Genomic DNA, 23120 nt, shown 5'->3' with positions numbered 1-23120 from the left:
TATATTGAAATGTCGTAACCCAACTAAATGACGTAGGTCCGCCATCTGCCTACGACTCGATTTCTCTGGTAGTACATCTATTAGACAACCGGCTTCATATATTTACAAGTCCATATCCGCTCGACGGCACCATTTATCAATTAATCTAAAATAGAATAAAAAAATTAATTAAACTACAATTCCTTTCTTTATACATAATAGAAAAATATAATAAAATCACCAATCGAATAAAAAAACCACTGCGATCGTTATAATATGTTCATTATATTTTATATATTATTCAGTTAATTTTGCCTATAGGCTTAGATATTATATTGCATCACTTTACTAGCCTAGGTGACGTTATATTATTATGTTGGTAGCTAATGTTTAAGTAGAAAGAAGACTTAGTATGCACTAGCAGCTTTTGTGTTATGGATTGAAACTTGAGAACCACGCAAACTAAAATATTACATGTAAAAATAAAGGCATTGGTATTATAAGTTACCAAAATATCGATATCCTACTGTTCATTTCATTTATAGGAGTAAGACTCCATGAACAATTTCCATTTCTGCTAGTAGCTTCTATCAAAGTAATACATAAAATAATAGGATCGCGTTAAAATTTTAGTAATGCGAATAATATGACCAAAGTTAATACTAGCGTTAACTCAAGTCCTCGTATATGGCTCAGCCCTTTAAAATACTTTAGGCGGCATAAAACGCCACAGGGGCAAATATAAAATTAAGAAAGCGCAGCAAAGTAGAATGAGACTGAAATTTACAAAATGTTGACTCGGAGCGGCTTAAATCATTTTCAGTTTTTGAAACATATTCTTATTTCGAATCACTAACATCAATAAAACCGATTGAGCAACTATAAGGATGGATCACACTGGGCTTTACATAAACCTCCTTTAATTAGGAGTCGGTTAAAAGTGCAAAATAAGACTAGGTAATCAGGCGAATTTAACAAGAATTCTGTGGACTATTGTACGCAATAAATGCTATCTATCAACATTTATGTTGCAAAAACACCTATTTTTAAAAATTGTGATATTGTTGTAGCTTATATAATTGCTAGTTACCAAAAACACTGATTTCGTAATCTCGACTACGGTGGAAATATTAAAAAGTTTAAAAAATCAGCAAAATTACCGTATGCTTAAATACACCTATGGTAAGCTTAGGCCTCACTGGATTATGTGAGAGAAAACACCGACAGAACTTAGCCCGTTAGTCACAACATGTATTCGTTGTCAAGTGTATCACGCTCTTTGACAATGCTTTCACAACAATACTACAGACTGCAATAATATAACCAGCGGGGCTAAAATGGTCACATTTAGCAATTCCTCTCAATCAATTCAGCAAATGAATTGTCAAAACTGTCAAACTGACAAATGTCAAATCAGTACAAAAATACAGAAAATAATTGCAAGCAGTTGCATTTTGCGATTTTAGAAAAATGAATCATATTATGATTCATATCATAATTCTTCAAAGCGACCATTTTAGCCCCGCTGTACAGTTCGACCATAGGAGGTATAATGTACAGTGTAAATTATATGAAGAAGCTTCCCAACTGGAGTTGACGACACAACTTTCTGTGACCAAACTGTGCAGTTGCCCATATATAAAAAGTCCTGCTACACACCTGTCCTCCTTGCGTACAAACAAATTAATCAAATGGTTATTTGAGAAAAAATTTGTTGATTTCATTTTATCAGGTGATGATAAAAACTTATCAGGACACACCTTATAAAATTATTACAAAGCCAGAGATATACTTAATCTTGTAATGTAATTGGTAAACGATTTTATGTGATGAATGTCAAATTTCTCTCCAAATGCAATTGTGTTATGGGCATTTTTCAATTTCCATATTACTGTATTAGTAGAGAAATTCTGGCAAGAAATGTTATTATGCGACATAAGGCATATTATGCATAACTGGGATACTGTCAAAAGTTAATTAATACAATAATCATGTACTATTTAATAAAATATAAATATTTATAACAAATAAATATTCAGCTACCAAAGTATGGCTTAAAGGATTTTATAACTGTTCGGTTGAAACTTTGCATCCACACTCTCTTAAAATATGACACATCTAAACCTCTAGAAACGGCTTAAGAACTACTAGTCCTTACTCCTACCACTCTACGACTACGCTACCATCTACAAGTAAAACAAACAATAAAAACAAATATAACTTACATTATGCGTACAAAATTCTTAGCCGAATCGCCCTATCCTCGCTAATACAATAAATTAGTACATAGGTAAAATACGTGAACCGCTTGCATATATAAAAAAATCTCTATGACATATACAAGTGGCGGCCGGGGCCCCACCGCTCTATATACATTATGTACACAAGAAATAAAAACAATTTGTACTCGCAGAAAATCGTCACAATAAAAGAGAGAAATGAAAGGGGAAATATACACAATATTGGAGTCCGCTACACGTCACTAACACTGTCCGTGCAGCTCGATGCGGCTCGCTCGTCGCTACTCTATCTCGCCCGCCTCGACGAATCTGAAACGATAACGTTTTGTTAGTATGCAAACAAGAAAACAACTATAAGATAAGGCTCAGATTGCTCTGTTCGCTCCCAACAAAGAGACGTAAGAACAGAACATTGAGCTTTGTTCTCCGTTCTGGCGAGCGACCTTGTGCGGAGCAAACTGTTATGATATATTGTTTAAGTAAAACAGCAGGGCTGTCTGTCTGAAATCTATATTATGCCCTTTCCAAAGAAAGTATCCTCTATTATCCTCTATACCCTTCTATACCAGATTCAGCTGAACCTGTTATGGAAATATTATGTACCAAAGAAGAAATTGACAGATGGCAGGTCCTACGTCATTTGGTCGGTTTATGTCAATGTTCAATGTTCGTCGTGATCGGTCGGCTGTCTTTGACATAACGTGACCAAATTACGTAGGTACACTATCTGCCTATGACTCCAACATCTCTGATGGTTACCTCATCACGCTTTAACAGCTGTTTAGGCATGAAGGAGACGACAGACAGACAGACTTTCACCTGTATTAATTAGTACATAGTAAATACTGACCGGTATCTGGCGGCGCTCGCGCGTCGTCGTCGGGCAGCGCGAGGCCGTACTCGAGGCGCAGCCGCGAGCTGAGGTCCTCTCGCTGGCGCTCCGACGCCGTCGGCTGGGCGTCGAACACACCTGCTGTAAATATTGGTTAATACAATCAAGTAAGTATTACAAAAGGAATAACATTATCTCAAGAAGAGATGGGCTGGCCACACCGTCCGAGGAGTAGGAAAATGGAGTGAAAAAATTACTTCATGGTATCCTAGACATGGGAAAAGGAGTAAAGGTGGACAGAGGAAAAGGTGGACTGATGATTTTAAACCAATTGCTGGAGTAACTTGGAGTAGAGTGGCAAGAGACAGAAGAGAATGGAAGCGGCTTGAGGAGGCCTTTGCCAAATGGCAATCAGAAATTGATAAACCTAGATAACTAACATAATATTTATAAACATTGCTGTAATTCTGAAATAAAGGCTTTATTATTATATAAGATATAAGAAAAGATACTATGTACTATCGAGAAAATTAATTCATAGGCAGTTGACGGACCTACGTCATTTGGTTGGTTTATGTCAATTCAATATTAGTCGCGATCTGTCGGCTGGATTTCAGATAACGCGACCAAATCAGTTTACGTTTAAATAACTGTTCACATCTTTCGCCTTAACTCTGACGCTGGCAACTCCTAAATGGGGAGGCTTACGCCAAAAGAAGAAGAAGAACGCGACCAAATTATGCCGGTCCGCAGTCTTCCTATGAATAAACTTCTGTGATAGTACATATAATACAGAAGAGGAATAGCATACGTTTTATTGTTTTGCATGAAGCAAAAATGCACACACTAACTGCCACACTCAGAGACGAACACTAGTTAAGTAAATAGTTAAGGGACCGGGACCTTCAAAATTCTCATACATACATAATACCAAAATCATTTTCTCATACGAAAATATTTAACATGTTTGAGTTATTTTTCAGCTTAAAATAGTAATTACCTAGGTTCCTGCACAAAAATTTATTACAAAATATTTAAACACTAAAAAAAATTGTGTTCAAATATTTTGTAGTAAATTTACTACTTAATATTTAAACACTAAAAAATAGAGTAAAACAGTAAAAAATTTATAAATAAGTAGTAAATTTACCACAAAATATTTAAATACTAAAAAATATTTTTCAGACTTAAAATATTTTGTAATAAATTTTTGTGCAGGAACCTAGGTAATTACTATTTTAAGGTGAAAATAACTCAAACATGTAACATGTTAAATATTTTCGTATGAGAAAAATGATTTTGGTATTACGTATGTATGAGAATTTCGTGGGTACCCCGGCCCCTTAAGTAATCAAATTAAGATTTTTACATATAATGCTCCATACAATATTTGTCAAATTCGTCATTTAATTACAAGTAAGTACATAATAATTAATATATGTGTCTAAAAGTGACTTATCAATAGCCCTGACAATGTCATCAACGCACCAAAACATCCTAGTCGATCTATGTGCAAATATTACAATCGATAGTGAAATCAAGAATCGAGTAAAAAAGGCAATAATAATAATAATAATAAAAATTCTTTATTTGCACATTAAAACATAGCTCAATACAAATATTATAAAAATAAAGGACTTGCGCAAATTGGCGGTCTTACCGCTGCTAGCGGTTTGTTCCAGACAACCAATCATTGTTTATGCAAATTTTGTATAACTCTACATGTAGCTCTACATTCTATTTTATCTGAATAATGTCATTCGAATGCATAACATGGCATAACAACTGTTATCTCAAGGCCACAGATGTTTCACCTCACTCGGAATCTTGTCATATTTACTTTAGTATTCTAATTTAATTTTTATAATACTTTAAAGGTAATGCTGTAATATTGTGGAGTTTCTAGTATTACCTACCATTATGTAGTTACTATTAGTTTTTTTGTCAAAATGTTTCTTGCCGTAAAATTACAGTACTTAACGCTTTTTATAACCACTATAATATTTTTTTGGCATAAATATTAGCTTTCGCGTTTATAATACATTTAATAGTGAGCTAGCTAACATAATATTAACCTAATTAAGTAAATTAGATTTTAATCGATAACACAGCCAAAACGCAATTACCAAATTCAGGTTATGAAAATCACGTTTATTAAATTTTTTTGCGATCAATACACAATTTCGTAAAAATGTTAATAATTATTTTCTATACATTTTTCCGAACAAAAGTAGCCTTTATACTTCCTCGTGGTCTCTGTAATATCTGTGCCAAATTACATAAAAATCGGTTCAGCAGTTCGTGAGATTGGTCCGTTCAATTAAACTATTCAGCTTTATAATATTAAGAGGATACAACAGGGGCTAGAGAAATGAAAAAAAAGTACGTGTAATATCTATAGCTGTCTCCCTTACCTCAAGCCTATACCGCAGAACGCGATAGAGACAACTGCAGAAAATCCAGAAAATCAACGATTCGTTGTCCCCTGATTCCTTCTCCAAAACTTAACCGATTTAAGTACTTTTTTCATTAAAGATTAAAAAAAGGCTTGAGCTGTGTTCCTATGTTTTGCTTTTTTTGTATAATCTAGCCAAATCTGTTTTCTGGACGTTTGAACACCGTGGAAAATCTGGCCATTTTTTTTGGGTTTTTGAACGTTCGTATCTTATTTAATAATTAAATTATGAAAAAAAAACCGGCCAAGTGCGAGTCGGACTCGCGCACCGAGGGTTCCGTACAAACCTGCAAGGTTTACAAAGTAACTACTTAAAATTTTAAGCTTTTCGGAATTTTTCTGTTACCTGTGCTGTAAGCTATTGCTTCTTACCAAATTTCGAGATTCTATGTCAACGGGAAGTGGTCTTTAGGTTTTAATTCCCTTGCGTGTAGTTGCGAGTGTACTTTTGCGTTTTGCGTTTTTGCGTTGACTTAGAATTTTTTTTTTTTCACGGGTTAAAGGCAATTAGATCTAAGTATTTGATATGAATTTCAACTTGATAGCTCTACGCGTTCATGAGGAAAAAAGTAATAAGTTTATATTTATTAAAAAATATATATTTTGTAATGTAACTAAAAATTTAAGGTTTTCGGAATTTTTCCTTTATGTATGCTATAAAACGTTGCTTCATGCCAAATTTCAAGATTCTAGGTCGACTGGAAGTACCCTTTAGGTTTTGATTCCCTTGCGAGTACTTGCGAGTTTCAAAATATGCAGCTTAAATTGCTGTTTCTTTTGATTGCGTTGACATAGAAGTTTGATTTTGTTACAGCTTAAAGGTATTATAGACCTGAGTATTTGGTATGAATTTCAATTTAATACCTCTACGCGTTTATGAGGAAATGGGTAGTAAGTTTAAAATTATTAAAAAAATATATATTATGTGATGTAACTAAAAATTTATGGTTTTCGTAATTTTTCCTTTATCTATGCTATAAGACGTTGCTTCGTACCAAATTTCAAGATTCTGAGTTCACGGGAAGCACCCTGTAGGTTTTGATTCCCTTGCAAGTGTCGAAAATTTGCGGCATAAACGGCTGTATCTTTTGATTGCGTTGGCTTAGAAGTTTGATTTTTTCACAGCTTCAAGGGACAGTAGACCTGAGTAATTGATATAAATTTCAGCTTCATACCTCCACGCGTTCCTGAGAAAAAGGGTCTTGACAGACGGACAGACGGACAACAAAGTGATCCTATAAGGGTTCCGTTTTTTCCTTTTGAGGTACGGAACCCTAAAAAGAAAACATAGGGACATTATATTAGTGGCCGTAGATATTCAGGAAAAAAATTATAACTCTACTAGCATTATCCAGGGAGGAAACAGGGGACAACGTTTGTATGGAAAAAAGGGCGGTGTGGAATCCTCTTAAGTATTTAGATACATTGCAATTAGCAAGTATAAAATTTTAGTAACAAAAACTGTTGTATTTGAATTTTGATATTTAGGGAACGTTTAGTTTGGCTACTGCGTCTTACTTGCGCGACCTTGAGTTACGAACATGTCGTTCTATACGGCGAAGTAGGGCTGCCTGCTGTTTAAAATACTAATATTACTTACTTTCAATATTTTATCATAAAATTCGAAGAAAATGTTCAAACTTGTACTGGACTTTCAGTTTTCTTGTGACCATTTGGCACTCGCTTTTTAAAGGTAAAGGTGACGGAGTGTATAGGCCAGTGGAAATTAATATTAAATTCGCAAAGCATGATGTAGTGCTGCATTTTTGGTATGTTGTTTGGATCAGTTAGGGTGATATAAATCCCAATTTGCAACTTCGAAAAAGTTGTGCTCGCTGCGCACCACGTGATAAACTGCGAAAATTTTCGACTTTTTTCCCTTTTTGCTCTAAAAGTCATAAACTATGCGTTTCCGACAAGTAATATTCACTACATAAATGAAACTAATTAAATTGGTAACAATTTAAGCCTAACCGCAGCTCTCTAAACCTTATAACAACTAAGCTATGGCCCTTCAAAGATGGTCCGTTTTTCCCGAAAATTTGATTTTGTTTTTTTTGTTCTCCTCTGTGGGTTGGGTTCTGCCAGCACTAACTTGCGCTTTCAGAAACGTGAACGTGGCAGAACAGGTTGCATTCAGTATACCACCAATGCGTTCAACCGAGGGGAAGTTGAAATGCCCAGTGGGTTTGAACTCTTTCTTCACGCATTTACTGGATGTGACACCACATCTGCACTTTTCTGGCAGGGAAAAAGAAAATTGTGGGGACAATTTCAGAAGAGGCAGGACCTAGTAGATCTGGCTGCCATCTTCCTCCTAACAGATGCAACGCATGAAAGTATTGCTGAAGCTGGCGAAAAGTATCTGGTGGCACTTTACGGAGGTGTTCCGGATACTCAGAGACTGCATGACCTGAGGTGTTCGTGAAGACAGCGCCAAATGCAAAAGTAAATCTTGCACGTCTGCCCCCAACCACCGAGGCTTCCTCTTTTCATGCGTACCAGTGCAAAAGTGGCTGGGAGTAGAGATGGACCCCATCGAATGGGGTTGGGAAATGAGCTCTTGCGGCCTTATTCCAATAACAACTCACAAAGAGCCAGCCCCACCACAGCTTCTCAAAATCATAGCCTGCAGATGGTAAAAGGGATGCAGGGGGGCATGCATTTGCCTAAAAGCCGGGCTCAAATGCTCGGCTTTATGCTTAAACTGCTAAGAAAAGTCATGCGATAACGCCGCCTTGATTTTGATAGATGAAGATGATAATGATCCCGAGGAAGCTGAGGAAGAACAGGAAAGTGAAGAGCTTAACGAACCAGAGGAACGTGACAAACCTGAGGAAGGAGAAATTGAACCTCAACCAAAAAAAAAAACGCCGAGTGCCTGCAGGTTCTTAAACATTCAATTTGCGTATAAACTTTTATTTTACTTTCCCAAATTTTGTACTTTTGTTGATTTACCTAGCCTGCAAATGAAAAAGTATTATCCTTTTTATGATTTTATATGCCTTTTGTTTCAATTCTTTAAAAATCTATTTCTACCCTCTTTTTGTTTTTCAGATATCGTGAGTGAACTATTTGTCTCACAGACTTTGTTATGTGCTCTAATGAATGAAAATTAAATGTAGGTACTACAACTGTATTTTACGACCTTCTCATAGAACGAGCGGTTTTGCCAATATTTTGCTTCATAGGGGAGCAAAACTAAAAATTTCAAATAGTTGTTATAAGGTTTAGAGAGCTGTGGTTAGGCTTAAATTGTTGCCAATTTAATTAGCTTCATTTATGTAGTGAATGTTACTTGTCGGAAACGCATAGTTCGACTTTTTTCACTTTTAGAGCAAAAAGTGAAAAAAGTCGAAAAATTTAGCAGTTTATCACGTGGTGCGCAGCGAGCACAACTTTTTCGAAGTTGCAAATTGGGATTTACATCACCCTAACTGATCCAAACAACATACCAAAAATGCAGCACTACATCATGCTTTGCGAATTTAGGGTTTTTTAGTGTCGATTTCTACTGGCCTAGTAGAGGAATGTTTCCCTTTTTTACACACTAGACAGATCGAAAAATTAGGTCATAATGCATATTTTTTTTTTATAAAATAAGGGGGCAAACGAGCAAACGGGTCACCTGATGGAAAGCAACTTCCGTCGCCCATGGACACTCGCAGCATCAGAAGAGCTGCATGTGCGTTGCCGGCCTTTTAAGAGGGAATAGGGTTATAGGGGAGGGTAGGGAAGGGAAGGGAATAGGGGAGGGTAGGAAAGGGAATAGGGTAGGGGATTGGGCCTCCGGTAAACTCACTCACTCGGCGAAACACAGCGCAAGCACTGTTTCACGCCGGTTTTCTGTGAGAACGTGGTATTTATCCGGTCGAGCCGGCCCATTCGTGCCGAAGCATGGCTCTCCCACGTATAAATAATGTAACTTAAATGCCGCAACCTCCACTAGACGCTATACTCCGTCGCGTCGTAATATGCGCGTACCTTTAATAGTGCAATTTGTATTTTTCTGACTTGTGGCAACCCTACTCATACTCCATTAAAATGAAGTGAATTATTCAATTGCGTTGTGTACCTCAATAAGTGGTTTTATACTCATAACAACAGAGGTTGCTTCAGTAATTACTTTTTAGTTTTTATAACCACACGGTAAAGTTCACTATCATTTTAAATATTATATTTTGAAGATAATACCCAAAAAATATCGTTTATCCATTTTCGAGGCTTGAAACTTCAACGATTAATAAATACTTCGCTACAATTAATTTAATCTGTATCTGCACAATTTTTTTATAAATTTACCCCAAAATGAATTGAAACAACGAACCAAGGTATAAAAGTTGCAGATTAATAAAATCTAGCGCTGTCGACGCCTATAGGCTCTTTATTGATCGTAGTTCGGAGTTTGGAATACTAAATGAATGGAAACGTCAACGTCAATTTCTAAAGGATTCAAATATTTTTACACTCAGGTAAATAACCTGTACATCTACAATTAGTTGGTAAAGGTATTAAGTATTAACTGCTGGCACGACGCCAATTCGCCAACAAAAAGCGATTGCTGTTTACAATGTATACCTATATAAATAGGTTTGCGGTTTTAAACGTAATTGTGTGACACACTTTCGGAGAAAATGATTTATTTGGAAAACTTACAGCTTAATGTGAAAAACAATTAGCTGGTACAGTAATTACAATGACAAGGAAACTTATTCAGCAGTCAATTTTGCTTCGCGGAGCATATTTCTTTGTTCAAGGTCAGCGGTGAAATTTGATTTTAACTTTTCTAGAAGATTACTACTAGTAGTATTCACAAAATTAGTGAGTAATTGTCTATGGACTCTTAAAACCGTACACAACATGGAGGATCACTTAGGGCTGGTTTACACGTATTAAGTAGATAAGTAGTAACTAAATTTTAACTTAATTTGAAGTGCCTGCCCGAAATGTGTCAAGTGTGAAGTGACAAGCCCCGCCTGCCAACTTAACAGAAAATAGTCAAAATTTTAATTTCCTTGTTTAGTACTTAACTAAATTTTAACTTGCTACTTGCTACTAAATTGTGTGTTTACATGCAATAAGTAACTTAAAATTAAGTTAAAATTTAGTTAAATACTAAGCATACAGCCATAAGATCTTTCCACATTTATGGCATATAATATTAAATGAATAAATTACAGAAATTAACTTGGCACCTGCTTCCAGTTTTCTTACAAGATCCCTAATAATAATTTCTGCGTATAACACGCATAGGCAACACTTCATATAAAACTTTTTTTTAATGAAATAAAAGGGCAAACGAGCAAACTGTCACCTGATGGAAAGCAACTACCGCCGCCCATGGAGACCCGCAACATCACAAGAGCTGCAGGTGCGTTGCCGGCCTTTTTAGAGGGAATACGCTCTCTTCTTGAAGGTTTGCAGGTCGTAATAGGTCCGGAAATACTCCTGGTGACAGTTTGTTCCACAGTTTTACAGTGCGCGACACAAAGTTACGCGAAAAACGCAACTGCCACTCATCAAGGTGATGAGGATGGTATATTTTTCGCGTGGGGCGATGGCGAAAAGTTGCAGGAGGTATGAATCCGAACAATTCCTTAGAGCACTCCCCGTGATACAACCGATAGAGGATGCAGAGTGAAGCTACATCTCGGCGTAATTCCAAGGGGTCCAAGCTGTTTGAAACACTATGGCAGTCAACAATTCGAGCGGCCCTTCGTTGGATACGATCCAGAGGGAGAAGTTGGTATTTTGGCGCCCCTGCACAGAGATGACAACAATATTCTATATGAGGCCGAACCTGCGCCTTGTAGAGTTGTAGGCGTTGGTTCGGACTGAAATACTGTCTCGCTCTGTTAAGAACACCAAGCTTCTTCGAGGCTAACTTGGCCTTACCCAGTACCCTCTAGAATCTAGATGACATCGGAACTGAACTTCGCTTGATATGTTAACGCCAAGTATTTCACTGCTAGGAGAGATTGTTAAAGAGGTGCCCTCAAAACGAGGATATACGACCATTGGTGACTTTTTAGCGGTGAACGCGCAGACTTGTATTACAGTGTCTTGGCGGGGTTGAATTGGACTAAGTTACGTCTACCCCATTCAGAGACTTTCTCTAATGAATTCTCTATTTTAGACACAAGTTCGGTTCGACTCTCAATGACATTTAGCCGAGAAATATTGGAGGAGCCGGTGTATACAGCATCACCTGTACTATCATCCGCATAGCAATGAATGCCGTTGGTCTGTAACATGTCATTGATATGCAGTATGAATAGTGTAGGCGATAGCACACAGCCCTGAGGGACACCAGCATCAACAGACTGAGTTTCCGAGCATTCGCCGTCAACTACGACCTTTATGCTTCTATCTGCTAATAAAACTGTGACCCACTTGCCTAATTTCTCCGGCAGCCGGTATGATAGAAGCTTTGATAGCAGCGCTTTATGCCAAACCCATTCAAAGGCCTTCGCAATGTCCAAAATAACAGCCAATGCCTCTCCCTTCGACTCAATTGCCTGAGCCCAATGATGAGTTATAATATGAAATTTTGTTGCTAAGATTTTTTACACTTTATCTTTGCAATTCTTGATTGGTCATTGTCTGCCCTTGCCTTATGCCACTGAAAAGAGCTAGTGAATATATGAACTCCTGTCAGAACACTTTAGGAACCAGGCTTTATACTTTCTTACAAGTTGTTAAGTCAGTTTATATGATAAAATATATCGTACCTGCTGGTAGCTGCGTCTGGAGGTCCCTGTGCAAGCGCTGCTCGAGGTCATCAGCCGCAGCCGCCGCGACAGCCTCAAGCCGCTGCGGCGACAACGACGCCGACGACCGCGACCACTCCTCCACCTCCGAGGAGCCTTCGCCCTCGCAGGGCGCTTCTGTGCCCTCCTCACAGCTCCCCACGGCCCCGAGCTGCCGTAACCGATACTCGCTGATGGACAGCTGCGAAGTAGATTAAAATTGTAGTTCTGAAGTTTCAAATATGTACATGTAAAAGTTCTTTGTATTGTTTATTATGACTACTGAAAGTTTAGAGGTGTTTAAAGTAGATTTTAATAGTGGGCAATTTACCTTTCTTCTGACGGGCTTGGGCTTGTCGACGGGCGGTGGGTTTAAACGCGGGTCCAGCGCTCGCGAGCAGAGCGACCGCACCGGATGCGGATGGGGCTGAGAGAGCGGCGCGGGCGACACCGGCGCTGGGACTCCGCAGGGCACGGCCGCGAGGGGCGGAGCGCCAGCCACGACCGGGGACACCGGAGCGGGGACTCGAACCGGCGACGTCCCCGCAGGCGTCGTCCCCCGCAGCACCCCCGACAATATTACACTGTTATTCGAGTCCATATTGTTCACACGAGTCAATATCTCTTGCACACTTTTCAAATCGTCCACCGGGCTAACACTGTCCTTATCAAATAACCTACCATCTAAACTTGTAGTCCTATCTATTGCACTTTTTATTATAGACATGTTGGGTATGTTGTCGTTGATGGAGGTGTCCATTTTGAAAGTGTTGGACATGTTGCTGAATATCCCTGAGAACAGACCCGTCGAGCTGAACCGCGTCGAGAACGGGACTGCCGAATTGCTGTCGATTACAGAGGGTCGATCCTCCTTTTCCTCCGGTTTCGTTTGAGGCGACACGACTTTTTTCGGTTTGGATACGAGCTTTTTGGGTTTCATGGGCTCCTCAGGGAGAGGAATAGTCTCCGGTGGAGGCACTATAGGCATGGGGCTTGTTTCCTCTGGCAGCGGAATATTCTCCGGAGACGTAGGCAGCGGTATAGACTCCACGGGTGGCAGCGGTGTAGACTCCACGGGTGGCAGCGGTATGTTTTCCGGCGAAACGTGCAACTTGGCATCATCGTGCGAGTTAGTGTCGTCGTGCAAATCCCCATTCACTTCTAGAGTCTTCGGACTCGTGTTCTCTGTCCTCAACTGAATACTGATTTGGTCGTCTACCATATTTAGATCAAAATTCAGGTTCACCTTTTTTCTCTTCTCCTTTGGTGGCTTTTTGTTTCTGCTCTTCAGTATGAGTATGTTTTCCGTGTGAAACGAGTGTATCTTTTTCTGTATATCGTCCATCTCGTCTCGCTGCGGTGAAGAATTACCACTAGTGTCGGCTGATTGGGAGCTTTGTACTTTATCGTTGGGACTCTCGAGTCCTTTGACCTCGTTGCTGTTTTCATTAGACTCTAGTTTGGTCTGAGCTATGACGGTAGTATCTATGTCCATCGGAACGACCTTATTGTAGTTGCTCTCCTCCATATCCAAGTTATTATTGTTTGTTGTCTCAATGTCCTCGGGTTTTGTTATCACTGGTGGAGGAAGCTCCTCCTCAGGAGTCGGTACTCCGATTATCCTCCGGATGTTTTCGCTATCGTGAGGTCCCTTAATGTTTACGTTGAGTATGTCATGGTCAATGTTACACTGGTCGTCGGAGCCCTGCCCACTGTCCGACCGTGTTCGATCTCTGCTGTAATAATCCATGATATTGTGTCTGCTATACTGATTGGTGTGTGACATTGAGTCGTCTTTGACTGGAGAGTCCTCTAGAGCGAGTGATGGCGATGTCTCGTCATTGCACTAAACATGAAAAAAAATAATTAAAAAATTCATACATTACATTTATTAATATCAAAGTTCAAAATTCACATAAGAATGTTAGTCAAACTTACAGGCACTATAGGGTTCTGATCACACGACAGTGATTCCCGTGCTAATCTCCTCTTCTTCAATGGCGTCACCATTTCACTGGGAGGTGATTCTGGAACAAAGGTTTCTAAAATTGAGATAGTAATAAAGCACGAAATAAATTAAATAATGTGAGTCATCTCCTGACAATTTCGCCACAAAGTTAAAATTGCCAGAAGATGACTTGAGCATGGCTAGTATAACACATACCTATACTTGGCGCATCGCTTTCCTCGCTGATGGCTTGCCTTAGCCACCGCTTCTTAGCGCTGTGTTGCATAACATCTGTCCGAGGAGTGACCTCTGGCACTTCTACTGTCGGTGTACTTCGAGTTACCCTCTTCGCCTTCTTTGGTGGTCTATTTTTCTCTCTCCCAGGCGTCCTAGGAGGTGATTTGGGTGTTTCTTCTGGAAATTCTGGGTTGCCACTTATCTTAGTGGCAATCTCTCCGATCATGGTAGATGCGACTCGCACTAAGCTCTCTAGTGACGGGGCAGTCACTAAGGCTGGTCTGTAGGGAGAATGATAGGGCGAGGGTGTTCGGTCAGGCGAGCGGCCTATCCATTCAGTGGCCATGGTCTTCTTAGTTTTGGGTAGTTTGAAAGCTGATTCGACTGACCCGACCGCCGCTTCCACAAGGAGACATGCAGAGCTTAACCCAAGATCCTGCAATAGAGAAGACTTTAATAGCGTCAGTTGAACATAACAGAGTAATAAAACTCAAAAGATAGATATTTGCTTCATTCATTACCTCATTTAGAGATTCTCGTGGTGGTGCTGGTGCGTCTGTGGTATCATGATTCTCTGGTGTATCATTAGCATCAGTTTCTGTGTGCGGTGCCTCATCTCCAGAAGTCAACATGTCACTGTCAGCAGAGTTAAGACGGCGTCGGTTGGACTGAGATGCCGTACGCGCACGTCCTTTCCTCCTGTAAATTAAAAATGTGTTACACTTTTTCTTTTTTCAAAGATAGCAACTAGAAAACAAGGAAATTTTATTTACTTATAATAACATACCTCTTTCGTCTTTTGGTGCTGCAATGGTTGTCATCATCATCGTCTTTCTCTGTGAAGTTAGTGGGATGAGGATCAGATTCTCTTCTCTTTTGTCTTTCTTTTACTTCTTGTTTCCTCTGCTGTGCCTTCTCCATCCTCTCAAATGCTTTCATTATCGCTTCCATCTTGCGCTCCTCTCGTGTCTGAAAATAAATATGGAGTAAATATAAGATCATGTTAACCAGTAAAAATATCTGTTACCAACAAATTAATTTAATTTTTTTACCATTTTCCGTTTTTCTTTTTCCTTACTACTAGATGTATGCACTTTATCTTGAGAATCATCAGTTTTCTCGTCATGAGAGTCAGACTCTTTATTACAAGTCCGACTAGATCTAGAGGACCTATCGTGACATGCCGATTTTGCAGAAAATTCTCTTGTCATTGGTCTTTCTTCTTCAACTTTCTCCTTAGGCTCCTCAACTTTTATTTTTTCTTCTTCCTTTATTGGTTCCTCTTTAATATTATCTGCAACTATCTCCATTGGTGGATCCTTCTCAATAATTTCTTCTTTCTTTTCAATTTCTACAATCTTTTCTTTTTCAACATTCTGAACTTTTACAGGTACCTCTTTTTTAATTTCCTTTTCTATAGGTTTTATTTCTTCCTCCTGAGGTTCCGGAGGCGGTTCCGGTATAGATGTTGGTAGCTCCTGTTCCTCCTCTGGTTCACTTTTAACATAATCTGGTTCATCAAAGTCAGATTTCATTTCTTCTTTAGCAGTGAGATCGAATTCTTGATTGTCTGCTTTCAGATCTAATAATGGCTCGGATTTAACAGGCTCATTGTAATGGAAAGGTACATATGATTCCTTAGGTGGAGACATAGGTGGAAACTCATGTTTAATCGGTGATTTCTTTTCAGTTTTGATTTCTGTTTTTATATGTGTAAAGGGTGGCGACATTTCTTTGACTGGTGTAGTCACTGGGGTGGTTACTGTCGGTGGAGGTGACATAGGTGATGAAGAGCTCAAACATCTGTTCCTACTTCTCTTCTCCCTCTGTGATATATCCACACTTTTCCTCGGTGGAAGTGTGTTTAAGCCGTTCACTTTGCAGTGTTTCGGGTTCCCGCATGCGCAGGGTTGTTTAGCGCCATTGGTATCATGACCGACGGTTATTTCAGTGTTGGATTGGACATCGGTGATGGTCGCTAAATATACATGTAATGTACCTTTTACGATGCAATGCTGTAGTTCCGCGTTAGGTTTACAAGATCTACGCACAAATCGTGCCTCATTACCATATGTTCGGGTATCTATGCATATTTGAGTATTGTCTTTGGGCAGGCGATAGAAAAATACGAAAGGACCTGGCTTTTGACTGCCAGCTCTGGCTGAATTTTGCAATTGAGGTCTGTGTTGGTTAGACAGCATATATTTTCCTCTCAACTCAATGACTGGTGTGTTTTCTCTCAGATCTTTAGTAGCAATCAGAATTTTACCACCAGCGTGTGGTACTGTAGTGCATAAATGTGCAGTGATTGCAGAAGACATGTTGGACGTGTTGCCAAGTTTACTACTGTACTTCATGATTTTGGCTCTCAATTCTGGACTGTAATGATTTGTCATAGCCTGCTCGAATAAGTCACGCCAGTGCGGTTGGCTCGACATGGTTGAGTTGAATTTGCTCTTATTCAACATCAGTTCCTTCTTCCTTTTAACCCTTTTCTCGGCGAGTTTCCGTTTCGTACCTTTTCTCATCACTTCCGTTTTCTTCGGGCGCTGCTTTGGGCCCCGCTTCGGGAGTGTCAACGTTGGCTGCGGGGTAGGAGACGGTAGCACCGGTAAACTAGAATTGTATGTTGTGACACAAGTTCCTGAAGTATTAGTGTATGTTGTTACAGTAAGCAACCTCTTTCGTCGCTGTCCTGGTATCAGCGATGGATACTCATTCGAATCTGAGTCCGACCCGGCCAGGGCATTCAATTCCTCTCGTTTCCGTAATTGGATAATTCTAGCATGACGTCTGTCTATTGTTCTAGGCATACAGAGCTCGCACATGTACGCGTCTGGTATGTTATTTCTGTCTATGCCCATACAATCGACGTGTTGCCACTCGCCGCAACGGTCACAGCAAATCATGTAACCGTCGTCATGGGTAAAATCACAAATGCATCGTGTTTTGCCTTCCTCTTCACCTTCGGGTGCGGTCTCGGTGTCGCTGCCACCGGGCATTGGTGGTCTTCTCTCCCCTTCCACTGATGATATGATTGAGGCAGTATCATCATCTTGCTGAGGCAGGGATAGAGGTTTGAAGGGCAAGCGTTCAATTGGCGGTGCGACAGTTGTCGCCATGGGAGCGCAAATGGTGGTCGTAGCCACTGTTGTTGGTATTATATCATTTGATACTGAAGTTATCACCGTAGGAGATTGCCTCTTCAATGGGCTCATGGGAGTGGTGATAGGAATGGGTGGTGCGGAAGCTATTGGTGATGTTGGCACTTCTGCCTTATTGGATGTACTAGGAGTAGGTAGTTTCTGCGCAGGTAAAGCATAAGTATGATCCAGCATAACAAATGCCAAAGGTTGGAAGGAGTATCTGCGCAGCTCCTCAAAAAGATTTGGTCTCTCTTCAACTCCAATAATATCATCAGCTGTCATCAATGTCGTCTTGTCGCCACTGTAAAATTCAAATATTATTTAATTTATTTGCATACACAGAGAAAAGATATCAATAAACAAACTCATTCGCATAGCTTCCATGACCATTGATTATATTGAAAAAATATGAACAAAAAAATATATTCACATTATTTTTAAAGGCTTTCCAATTAGATGCTAAATAAAGATAGAATACTAATACATTATGACGTGACCTTGCACTTTTTAGTTACCTACTCAACTCAGCTCATAGGTTACTTTATGAATTCATTATGTAAATAAAATAAAATGTATTGTATTTTAAACATTTATACTCACAATACAATCCTCTTTGGATTTGGTGGTTTCGTTTCAACTGGTTCCTCGAGTGTACTGAATATTGGACTGATGCTGCTTTTCACTGGGGTCAAGGGTGATGGGCCCTGGTGCAACATAAGTTTTGGCTGAGATAAGGACTGCAAGATTTGTGCAGTCAACTGCTGATTAGCAGAAATCTGTGAAACTGTAGAGAGCTGGTTTTCCCCACCATATGTCTGAACATATTGGAGATTTGCAGTAGATCCTGATTGTACATAATGTGGACCTTTAGGCAAGCTTGAGCTAAGTGGGGCCGTAGATATAAGAACTGGGCCGCAGGGCGACTGCAACACCAATCTCTCTCCTTTGGGAACTTTTTGAAGTGATATTGACTGCTGGTTTTTGTGTGTTGGGCTCCCGATCTTCTGTATAACCATAGAAGTGCTCGTTTCCACATTATAATTAGATTGGCCCTTATATGTGACACTAGCCACCGGCCACGTCTTGTTTTCTGATTTACTTGCATTTCCTGTTTGTTGTATAATTTTAATAGATCTTGGATTCTTCCCTTGGCCGGAGTTCTGAGAATTTTTGGAACCCTTGAGTGCATTGCCTTTTCTCCCAGAATGTACTGATAACTTGTTGGGTCCTGACACAACTCTGGACAGAATGTGACAATGAGTGTTGCCGGATGATGCAGCAACAATTGCGTTTAGGTTAGCACCATTGTTAACCTTATTCACGTTTGTGCTCTTGGTGTATGTGTGACTGTATGGCACATTTTTTGCTGGACTGCTGTTGATAACAGTCTGAGTCATGGTAGATGCGCTAATCAAAGACTGACTCTTAGGTGGTTTTGTACTTTGAATATTATTGTTCACATGTTTTGTAGGTACTAGGTTAGGACTCAATTTGTAGATGTGGTTTTGCTGTGCATACACAGGTGAAGTAATTTCTTTGCCCTGTGCAACATATTGTTGCGAATAGTTTGTATTCTTAGGTATTGATATATTGCTCAGTATCTGAACTTTTGATGCCTTCGGTCGGCCGATATAACTGGCTTCAGTTATAATATTTCCTCTACGATTTGTAGTATTTGTGTTGTTAATATAACTTTCACTGGTAATAATAATCTGTGAGACTCCAGATTGTCTGTTTTCTTCATTCTTGTTATCAGATGCATTCGTAGTAAGAATTGTGGGCAACCACAAAGTCTGATTACCGGTACCATCTTGGGATACATTTTGAATTGTTGCTATGTTACCAACAGTTGCGTCCACATTAATTGTAAAATTCTGTGGAAGTTTTGTTACATTATGAACAATTGCCGCATTCAGAGGAGCCTGAATAAGTGTGGCCGTATTCTCCCCGTAACTACCATCACCCGAGTCATCAGTACCTTGTATGACGGGGTAGGAAATTCTACTAACACTTTCAATGTTACTTTCTTCAAAACGAACTATCCTGGGAAGGGTGTCAACTGACATGTCACTATCACATCTCTTCTCTGTTATGTGATATTTAACGTCCTTATCAATATTATGCACAGAATGAATGATGCTTTCGGGATTAGTAGAGTCTGGCTCAGGATCGCCCCGAGTGGGTGAGAGGGGGACAGCCCTTAATATTTGTGGACGAACATTAGACACATCCATTTTTTCAATCAATGGGTGAACAAATTCATGCTCATAAAGATGTTCATTGGAGGTGGTCGGCCCGTAATCCTGCAACAATTAACACATTTTATTACACATACAAATTATAAATTTCATTTAGAGTTAAAATGCTATATGATTGACATTACTTTTATTATCATGATAGACATTACTCAATGTGTCCTATATGCAGTGCCCTCGTTATACAGTTTAAGATAAAGGCCAGGATATAACACACATTACATAAATAAACTTACCATAACTGAACCTGTAAAAGTATTTAATGTAAAGGAGGTAATAATACAACAATTAATTGATTGTAACATTTTATTTCAGCTAGTCTAAGATGTATACAAAGTATTAGGTTGTATACAGAGTTATGTAAAGGAAAATAAACACATAAAGGGTATGTGGTAAATAGAAAATGATTATCAATGACTTCTCTGCAGATAAATGAATGTATATTATGAAAGTAAATAAGCCAAATAATGTTATGCTTTGCTAGGTTATTGGTAGAACAGTCTTAGATGGAATCTGCCATTTGAGGGTGGAAAAATAATGTATATGATGTACTTACTTGCTGGACCGTTCGTTCATATTCTGATGTCGCTGACATGCTGAGAATATCATCTTGGGACTAGCCCGGGATGATGGGACGAAGAGCGCTAGGCCTCCGTGTTAACACATACGACTGCAATTGAAAATCGTCGCTTTATGCATCCGTCTCTCACATCTCCGAAATAACGTGCTCATCAAAGTTCTACATTCTCCGTAATATATTTTTAGTCCACAAATACGACACGACAGTCGAGGTCATTGTTCCAGAATACAATTTAAAGTCACATAATTGCTTTACCTACGATAAAATATAAGTCAATTCACCAAGAAACGCTAGTAAATGCAATGATTTGCATGTGAATTATCAAATAAATAAGATAGGTTAAAACTTCACTGCCGCCATTATTGTGCTATGAAAAGTGTATGTCTCAAAACATCAAAAAAGTAAACACTAACCTATATTATTATTTACTCCATATTTTAAGCTCTATCGCGTTAAATAAGAGTTTTGATGTATTAATAACTAAAAAGCACAAGCCCAGCAAATAACTACGATTAATAATGTCGAAATGAGTACAATTATAAGTATAAATTATGATAGTGATAGGATAAAATATATTATTAAAAGGTTTTCATGATAGTAATAAATTAAAATTACCCAAATTAGTAACACAAGGTTGTTAAATGGGATAAATCATTTTAAAATATAGCACTGAATCCAGATGTAAACACTTTATTAGAAAATTAAGAAAAATGAAAGTACCAACCTGCACACTACAATATTTAGAATAACTACAACGTAGCGAAACAATTTTTGTGCAATAAATTCATATCATAAATGAAATTAGCCTCAAAGTCCGAAACTACGATCAAAACATTCACAAGAGTCGAAGATGGCGGCCATTGCATTTTCTTGATACAAAACAACGGGGGGTTTCACGAACATGTCGAAGTACAAACTATTTCCGGTCAAATCGATTCTTTTATTTGTTTATGATAAATGAATTTAAAAAATGACTGTTTTCTTTTTATTTATAAATATTATATAAATTGATAATTTTACAGGATTATTTTATTTATTTTTGTAACAAATTAACAAATTAAATGATTAAAAGAATCTTTATTTACTCACCATAAGCAAGAGATGATATAAACATGTCTATGGATTTGGTAAATTGTCTATGGTGAACCATAAACTTTTTTTTTAAATCGTCCTGGTCGGCACAGGCAAAGGGAGCGTTGCCCATACAGCCATTTCTATGTTTTCTTTCTGAATAGTGAAGGCATCTATGGTGAACCATAAACTGTTTTTTTAAACTACAGATAACAGATTCAATACAGCATGGAGGTACTATAGACTGGAGAGAGTTATATATCGGTGTATAAGCGTCAAAAGCGTGTAATGTTATGTCCTACTTACTAGGACATAACAAAGGGTCGGTCTGCATATTTCATGTAATAAAAGTGTTAATAAAGGTTTTAAGTGAACATTTAATGCTAGATATTGTTGAGTTTTGTGGTTCCGCTAAATAATAAACCCTAAGAATAGTCAAAGAATGCCTCAAACACGTGGATTTAATATTAAATACGCAAGTTTTGAACAACGTTTTTTGGGCTTTTCAATCAGTATTTTTGTTAGCTAAAAAGATAATTTATAAGTTTACTAGCTGTTGCCCGCGACTTCGTCCGCGTGGACTTCAATTTATAGCGCGCGATGTCAACAAAATTGGTGTCAAAAGCTTTTATAAAAAAAACCCTGGTACCCCTTAAATCAAAACAGCTGTGCAGTGTGCACATAATATTTCATTTTTTTTAAAATTAAACTTTATATATTACTTATGCCAAATTTTAAAGCTTATTTAGCCCCCTTAACTTTACCCATAAACTATTTATCATTGATAGGTTTAAGGTTACGTCACTGTATAATGTATATAATATTAAGTACTGACGTATTAAATAACGTAAAAAAGAAATAATAATCGAAAAAAATCAAGACTCATATGTATGATGATACCACCTCTTATAGAAAGATGTTAGTCAAGCTTTAGCGCGATGTAAAAGACGCACGGCGCCATCTAGTATGAATTTTTGGAACTAACTTAATTTGAACAAATTTTCGTATTTTCACCCCCTTACAACCCTTTTTTCCAGTAAAAAAGTAGCCTATGTCCTTTCTCAGGCTTTAGACTATCTGTATACAAAATTTCATTACAATCGGTTCGGTAGTTTTGGCGTGAAAGCGAGACAGACAGAGATACTTTCGCATTTATAATATTAGTATAGAAGTATAGATTAATCCCTTAATTGGCATTAGTGCTAAAAATGTCACATCAATTAATAATTTGGCTATAAAAATTGCATAGCTTTTTACGTGTGTTTACGGATTCTCATCATTTGAACTATAGTTAATCGATATCATGAATTAATTGACTTTCTTTCCTGTATCTTAATGTGCTTCGAAATAATCGAAAAATAGAAATATTCAAGAAAATATACGCACACTACTTGTATGAAAATAAGCACAAAATGGCCACGCGATGACGATCTAAGACTACATCTATACTATAATACTTTATCTATGTATTATAGGGCTACTCATTATTTTTATCTGTATTGATCAGTTTAGGGTCAAGAGTCGAGACTGAAAAAAGCAAATTACTCTCATTTCATTTTACACTTATTACTACTTGCTGCTTTTTTTTATGAAATAAGGTGGCAAACAAGCTAACGGGTCACCTGATG

General features: G+C 38.3%; 1 protein-coding gene across 6 annotated transcripts; it reads right to left on the bottom strand.

Annotated features, from left to right (window-relative positions):
- Positions 1 to 1462: 1462 nt before the first annotated feature.
- LOC121730960 lies at positions 1463 to 21333 on the bottom strand. Of its 6 annotated transcripts, none has more exons than XM_042120207.1 (12): positions 21146 to 21333; positions 20398 to 20676; positions 18187 to 19889; positions 15493 to 17887; positions 15228 to 15409; positions 14962 to 15139; positions 14420 to 14876; positions 14194 to 14282; positions 12587 to 14101; positions 12238 to 12457; positions 3070 to 3192; positions 1463 to 2528 (listed from the first exon to the last, which is right to left on the bottom strand). In XM_042120207.1, the coding sequence occupies exons 2-12, from the start codon at positions 20434 to 20436 to the stop codon at positions 2506 to 2508; spliced, it is 6924 nt and encodes a 2307-aa protein (XP_041976141.1). In that variant the 5' UTR covers positions 20437 to 20676; positions 21146 to 21333; the 3' UTR covers positions 1463 to 2505. The 6 variants fall into 6 exon arrangements, with proteins under 6 accessions (XP_041976141.1, XP_041976143.1, XP_041976138.1 ...); XM_042120209.1 differs by having other exon boundaries at positions 3070 to 3189; XM_042120204.1 differs by having other exon boundaries at positions 14194 to 14297; positions 21146 to 21332.
- Positions 21334 to 23120: the final 1787 nt, after the last annotated feature.

This window comes from Aricia agestis, chromosome 10 (genome assembly GCF_905147365.1).
Source record: "Aricia agestis chromosome 10, ilAriAges1.1, whole genome shotgun sequence".
NCBI classification, from domain to species: domain Eukaryota; kingdom Metazoa; phylum Arthropoda; class Insecta; order Lepidoptera; family Lycaenidae; genus Aricia; species Aricia agestis.
The sequence above is the reverse complement of the archived record's forward strand: the minus strand, read 5'-3'. Positions and strand labels throughout refer to the sequence as shown.

Excerpts from the sequence above, each read along its gene's own strand:
- LOC121730960 (XM_042120204.1), bottom strand. The coding sequence starts at position 20,436 with ATGTCAGCGACATCAGAATATGAACGAACGGTCCAGCAA. Across the intron at positions 19,890-20,397 it reads ATGAACGAACGGTCCAGCAA|GATTACGGGCCGACCACCTC; the intron begins GTAAGTACATCA and ends TAATTGTTGCAG. Across the intron at positions 15,410-15,492 it reads AAAAAGAAAAACGGAAAATG|ACACGAGAGGAGCGCAAGAT; the intron begins GTAAAAAAATTA and ends ATTTATTTTCAG.